At 44.2% G+C, this 7,178-nt stretch overlaps 1 protein-coding gene across 1 annotated transcript in view; it reads right to left on the bottom strand.

Moving 5' to 3' along the window:
- The window catches only part of PSMA1 (proteasome 20S subunit alpha 1), a 14,207-nt gene extending 11,429 nt beyond the window's left edge, over positions 1 to 2,778 (bottom strand). The window contains exons 1-4 of the mRNA XM_069091151.1: positions 2,624 to 2,778; positions 1,078 to 1,122; positions 684 to 785; positions 440 to 543 (exon numbers count right to left, since the gene is read on the bottom strand). Of these exons, the coding sequence (XP_068947252.1) occupies positions 440 to 543; positions 684 to 785; positions 1,078 to 1,122; positions 2,624 to 2,626 (254 nt within the window). The 5' untranslated portion in view covers positions 2,627 to 2,778. The remainder of the gene's footprint in view (positions 1 to 439; positions 544 to 683; positions 786 to 1,077; positions 1,123 to 2,623) is intronic.
- Positions 2,779 to 7,178: the final 4,400 nt, after the last annotated feature.

Below are 7,178 nucleotides of genomic sequence, written 5' to 3'. Positions count from 1 at the left end.
GAAGGGGAGAGAGAAGGGGGGCAAGGGGAAAAGAGAGGGAGAGATATGGAGGCAGTGAGGGTGGGAGGAAGAGGGGGGGGAGAGAGAGAGGGAAGCAGGCAGAGGGAGAGAGAAGGGAGGCAAGGGGGAGAGAGGGGGAGACTGGGGGAGGAGGGGGGGGGGGGGGAGGGGGGGGGGGAGAGAGAGAGAGACAGACAGACAGACAGTGAGAGAGACATACACGTCTGATCTGGTCCAACTCCCTTAGTTTAGAGAGCATCCAGTGCCTGGCACTCTATCAAACTGCTTCCTTCTCCAGAGCAGTTCCATAATTATCATTAGATGTGGTTTTGGCCACCTCTAATATGAGTATCATTGGGCCAAACTTGTCACCATACCATTTCAGAAACGAGATTATTATTCTAGCACAGAAATAGCCCAAAAAACATTCTGTACTCACCACAAGAGCCTAGCATCAGCAGTGAGCCCAGCAATTGAGATTCCAATATGATTATCAACATGTAGAATTTTTTTCTGATGAGCTGCCAGTTCTGACTGTGCCCTCTACAAATGCAAAGGCAGTAAAGAAAAAAAAAATAAACTTTAGTCTGTTATGGCTTATTCTGCAGCGAAATTAGAAGTTATAATGGTTTCTAAGAATGTGAAATACTTATTCTGAAAATCTGACTTTCTACTTTACTTACTTTCAAAGCAACCAGTACAGCATGGGTTTTGGATTTCAGGCCCACGGTAGCTGAGCCTTGTTTGACGGCTTCCATTGCATATTCTATTTGATGAATTCTGCCCTAAAAGAGAAAAAAATAAATGTCATTTATAAAAAGCAGATATCCTAGAAACTCTGTAATATAAGATCAATGTACTATTTTATAGTTGAATCAGGTCTTTTAATTTTCTGGTGCTAGCTTTCATTTTGGTAATGAATATCAATTTCCAGAAATGTCTGCAGAATTCTATCATCTTCCATTTACTCAATGAGATTATGCCGTATGACGGGATTTCATAAGGTGTGTTTTTAATATACTCTTAATACTTCCAAGACATTGCAACAACTGAAATGGAGGGGAATTTTTTTCTTACCTGAGGGCTCCAAACAGTGACATCATTGTCATACTGGTTTCGAAACTGAAAGCAAAGGAAAAACTTCATTAACTAGCTGTTGAACTGACAACACACAGCCTTTCTTTTTCAAATTTTTAGTATTAATTTCAAAACATATTTCATTAAATATTTCCCAATTACATTAAAAAAATTCTAACATGCATTTCTAAGAATTTTGAGTTCCAAATCCTCTCCCTCCCTCCCCCATAGAGGAGGCAATCAATGCATTAATTATACATGTTCAGTCATACAAAACATCTCCATGTTGCAAAACGCTTACCCTTTCTCAAATCTAACTCGGTTAATAGAATACTCATAGCATTCAAAGCTAGAAGGGACCTTAAGAAATCTTTTTAGTTCAACGCCCCTGCTTTTAGAGGAAGAAGCAGGACTGGAGAGGTTGTACCCTGCTCAATGGTCTCACACATAGTAGTAGCCTACCTTCCTGTAACTGAACCCAGGTCCCCTAACTTCAAATCAGGAATTTTTTTCATGCTACTCTAAGAGTCCCCTCACCCACCCAGGACTAAGGAGTGGGTGGAAGGAAAAGCTGAATCCAGGCTGACTCTCAGAACGATTCGAAAAACAAAACATTTGACAAGAGAGAGGAAGGGTGTACAAAGGGGAGAATACATCGGTGTGAAGATGCTTCCCAGCAAGGGCACCCATTCTTACGTTTCCAGGAAGCCGAAAGGTCATGTAGATAGAAAAGAAAGATAGACAACAGCCGCCAACACAAAACCAGTCTTTGGCGCCTGCTCTGCAAAGATGCCCTATGCCGGTGTCAGGGGCTTCTGGGGCCCCCAGGGAGGGCACGAAGGGCTGGTCTTCATGTAGACACAGCTAAATAAAAGGGGGCAGGGGGAGGGAGCGGGGTGCAGCGGGCTCTGGCGCTCTGCCCCCAACGCCCCGGCTGCGACACTGTGGGTTAGTGATTTTCCTCTCGGGTCTGTTTCCTATAATAACAACGATGACGATCGTGGCCAACGTTTACATAGCGCTCCCTATGTGCAGGCCCTTTACAATGATTATCTCCTTTGGGATCCAGGGGGGCTTCTTCTCCAAGGCCCTGCCCGGCATTCAGCGATGGACCGAGGAGTCAGAGATCCGTGAGAACACTTACGAGGATCTGGGTTAGGCCCTTCCCCACTCTGGGTCTCAGTTTCCCCGGAAATCAATGCGGATTAACAGGCCTGAGTCGAAACTCGCGGGGGGATGGGGAGCGCACGGCCCCGGTGAAAACAGAACCCCCGGAAGAGAAGGGCCACCCAGGGATTGCACCCCCGGGAAGGAGCGGGGCCGCCGGCGGGAGGGCGGGAAGCAGCAGCAGGCCGCGAGCGCCGAGGCCGGGCCGGCATCTGGGGCGACGTGCTGAATCACGGCTTCCTCACCAGGCCGAGAAGCACGGCCTGTTCATGCCTGCCGGCTCGGCCCGGCCCCACGGGGATGCGCTTGCCGGCCCAGGCCTCCGGGGTCTCCCCAAGATCCCTCACCCGCACCCCCTTCCGTGCTCCCCCGGACGCACCATTTTCTAGGCGCTGGAGGAGCGGAAACCTCCAGCGGAGCGGCGGGACCAGGCGAGGCGGCTGCTGCTGCTCGGCGAACGACAGAGCTAGTCTTCGGGGCGGGGCGACGGCGGCTACGGCGCAGGCCGGAGCAATCCAGGAGAGAGACATCGATCGACTCCATCGCTTATCCTCGCTTCCTTCCTCCCTCCTCCACCCCCCTCCCCCCTCGCCGGAACGAGATCGAGGCGCAGGGTGGGCGGGAAATCCCTGCACTTCCGGCAGGCCCTCCCGAAGTGCGCGAGGCCTCAGGGCCCTGGGTCTCTCTCACACAACCGTCCCCACCTCGCCAGATGGCCTGAGGGGGCCCTGGCCAGGGCTGCAGCGAGCGCAGGCCTCAGTTTCCTTCTCCGTCAAAGGAGGGGAGGCCTAGATGATTTGGGAGACCCCCTCCCCGGGCCTCGCCCAGCGCAGGCCCCAAAGGAGATTTCTCTCCCAAGGGATGCCGGGTATTTAAATATGTGTCTGCGTCCACAACTATAGATAAACATCATGCCCGTTAATAACCTTAAAGTGCCACGGAAACAGCACCAGTTTCTGATCTATTTAATTGGGCCATGTAGGGAGAGTAATTGTAGGCCATGCCGTGATTGATGGGATACACTAAAGATGTTCGGAATCGCTATGGTGGAGGTAGAGCTTTGGAAACCCTGCACAGCCCAGGGTCCCAACGGGAGGCTTCAGAGCCAGCGAGAGCTGGGTTCGAGGGCCGCCTCTGTCACGTGTTAATGTGTGACTGTGGCCCGGTCACTTGACTCCTTAGTTCTGAGAGTATAAGTGACAAATTTCCAGTGATCTACATTGGGCCGATGGTGTTTCCAAACTGTGTTTCTTATAGTGCTGAAATCATAGAGGCAGACCACAAATAGGTGAATGCATCTGTTGGCATGTTATGCATAAATTAAAAATTTGTGTGGTTTTAATATATAGATATTTAAGTAGATAGAAGAGTAATACAGGCAGCAAGGGTCAACAAGCATTTATTAAGTGCTTACTAAAGGCATTATGTTAAGTCCTGGGAATACAAAGAAATGCAAAAACAGCCCCTGGCCTTGGAGCTTACAGTCTACTAGAGGAGCCCACCTAGTTGAAGGTATTAGAAGGAATCAGGCAAGTTTTTGCAAAAAAAAAAAAATACTCCAAAAACAATTTATGACCAAACAAGAGATAGAGAACATTACGAAATGCAAAATGAATAATTTTGATTACATTAAATTGAAAAGTTTTTGTATAGACAAAGCCAATGTAACCAAGGTTGGGAGGGAAGTGGAGAATTGGGAAAGAATTTTTACAACCAGTGCCTCTGATAAAGGCCTCATATCTAAAATATACAGAGAACTGAGTCAAATTTATAAGAATACAAATCATTCCCCAGTTCATAAATATTCAAAGGATATGAACAGGCAGTTTTCAGAGGAAGAAATTAAAGCTATCTATAGTTGTGAAAAAATGCTCAAAATCACTATTGATTAGAGAAATACAAATCAAAACAACTCTGAGGTACCACATCTCACCTATCAGATTGGCTAACATGACAAAACAGGAAAACGATCAATGCTGGAGAAGATGTGGGAAAACTGGATCCTATTGCATAGTTGGTAGAGTTGTGAACTGATCCAACCATTCTGGAGAGCAATTTGAAACTATGCCCAAAGGACTACAAAAATGTCTATACCCTTTGACCCAGCAGCAATACCACTAATAGGGCTGTATCCCAAAGTGATCATGCAAGTGGGAGGACCCATATGTAAAAAAAATATTTATACCAGCTCCTTTTGTGGTGGTAAAGAATTGGAAATTAAGGGGATGCCCTTCAATTGGGGAATGGTTAAACAAGTTGTTGTATATGAATGTAATGGAATACTACTGTTGCGTTATAAGAAATGAGGAGCAGACAGACTTCATAATAACCTGTAGAGAGTTTTATAAACTGATGCTGAGTGAGGGGAGCAGAACCAGGAGAACATTGTACACAATTACAGACACATCGTATCTGAGACAACTAACTTTGATAGACTGGGCACATCTCAGCAATGCAAGGTTCTAAGACAACTCCAAAGGACTCATGATAGAAAAGGCTATCCACATCCACAGAAAGAATTACGCAGTCTGAATGCAGATTGAAGCAAACCACTTTCTCTCTCTCTTTTTTCTTTTGTTTTGTTTCTTCTTTCTTGTTCATTCCATTGGTTATAATTTGTCTTTACAACTTGACTAATCATCAATATGAGGACATTTGTAGAATCTATATCAGATTGTGTGCCACCATGAGGGGGGAGGGAAAATAAAATTTGAAACTCAAAAACTTATGGAACTGAATGTTGTAAACTAAAAGTAAATACATTTTTAAAATTCTCCAAAGTAGACCACATCTCCCCTCTTTAGATGGTGAACTTGAGGACAGAGACTGTTTTTGCCTTGCTTTGTATCTCTAGTGCTTAGCACAGTGTCTGGCACATAGTAGGCACTTAAATGCTTGTTGGCTTAATTTAGCATCTTTGCCATAACACATTTGACTGGAAAATGTCAAGATCCTACTGTTCTTATTATTTTATTAACAATTTGATATTAACAATTTGATTGAGCTGAGTAAAACTGTAGAAATTCTCTTCTGGTTTGTTTTTTTTTTTGGAGGGCAATTGGTGCTAAATGACTTGCCCAAGGTCACACGGCTAGTTTTGTGTTAAGTGTCTGAGGCCAGATTTGAACTCAGGTTCAACTGACTCCAGGGTCGATGTTCTACTCATTGTGCCACCTAGCCACCCGCCTTCTGATTATTATTATCCAACAAAGCAGAGATGCTTAATACTGCTGTTACGTAGGAGATCCAATAGAAAGTCCCAGTCAAAGAGGGATTTCCTATAAAGGGGGAAGTCTTCCAGACACTCTTATTTGTGGATAATATTTTGCTGTTTTTATCAGTTCCCAGACAATCCAGAGCCTCCTAGATGACATCCATAATCACTTCAGTTTTACCCAACTAGTTGCATACCAAACACCAGGTGGATGAAGTATGCCTGTTGTTCAGACTGTTATATGCAGTTGGATGAAAAACAAATTGAGCTTGCCTGTCAGTATGGGCAAGGATTTTTCATGCTCACTGAGACCTCCATTCCCTCAGTATTTTTTCAGGATATTTCCCTATTTTGACTTCACTTTTTTCCCTTTCCAATATCAAGCCTATGCTAGTCAGTTCAACTCCACAATGTCCTCTATTCTCAAATCCCCTGGTCCTTTGTCCTATTACCACTTATTCCTTGCCAAATCTCAGGCTTGGATTACTCCCATCTTCTTTCTACCCATTTTACTCCTACTCATGTGCTAAATAGACCTGGAGGAAATTACACATCTGTTTTCATTGAGTTCATTATAAATTCATGTTATCCAACTCCATTTCTTTTATTCCTCCCTGATTCCTCATCTCATTCTCCACAGAAGTTATTTCAAACCTCCTTCTCTCTCCTTAAATTTCCCACAATGCCCCTGTACCCTTTCAACTGAGAGCCCCACCTCTTTATTGAGAAAATTGAGTCCATTTAACTTCGATCCCTCTTCTGTGATTTTCACTTTGAGATCATCCCTCACTTTCTGCCTTTCCTCCAATTTCTGATCATGAGGTGGCCCTTCTGAACATCATTGGCTCTTATCATAAGCTCTATCATCTCCACTCTCAAATGTTCATTTTCTCACTGTTTACTCCTTACTGCCTTCAAACATACCCAAATCTCTCACATCCTTAAAAAAAAGAACAACCCTGTACTAGACCTCAGTATTCCCTCATATGTGATCTTATATCTCACCTCCCTTTCTCAGCCAAACTACAAAAAGATGTTTATATTTATTACCATTATTGCTTCTCTCACTCAATCCTTTGCAGTTTGTCTCCTCACTTAATTACTCAACTGAAACCGCTCTTTCCAAAATTACCAACAATTGCCAGATCTGATAGTCTTCAGTCCTCATTCTTCTAGACCTATCTGCTGAATTGGACACTTTTGACCATCTTCTCTTCTTGGACTCTCTTCCACTTTGGACTTTTATGACATTATTCTCTCCTGGTTCTCCTCTCTGTCTAACTGCTCTTTCTCAGTCTCCTTTGCTGATTTCTCATTTGTACCTTTAGATATTCCCCAAGGCTCTGTCCTGGGTCCTCTTCTCTTTCTCTATTCTCTCTTAGAGACATTATTACCTTTCATGGGCTTAACTATCATGTCTACTATTAGCCTCTCCCTTGAACGTTATCACTAATTCTCTATTGGCTGGATGTCCCCAAGATATCTTAAATTCAACCCATATTACCCACCAAACCACCCCTCTTAATAGTCTCTAATTCTTTCAAAAGCACCACCATTCTTCCAGTTTCCTAGGTTTGTAACTAGCATTTTCCTTGACTCTTCACTGCCTCTCACCTTGCATATCTAATCAATTGCCAAATCTTGTTGTTTCTATTTCTACATCTCTTGCATCTGATCCATTCTCTACTCACACAGCTACTACCTTAGACAGATCCTTATC

The sequence above is a fragment of the Petaurus breviceps genome, unplaced genomic scaffold, assembly GCF_028583685.1.
Source record: "Petaurus breviceps papuanus isolate PSGF00001 unplaced genomic scaffold, PetGlider_PUasm1.0 188, whole genome shotgun sequence".
NCBI classification, from domain to species: Eukaryota; Metazoa; Chordata; class Mammalia; order Diprotodontia; family Petauridae; genus Petaurus; species Petaurus breviceps.
This window is presented reverse-complemented; position numbering and strand designations above follow the sequence as displayed.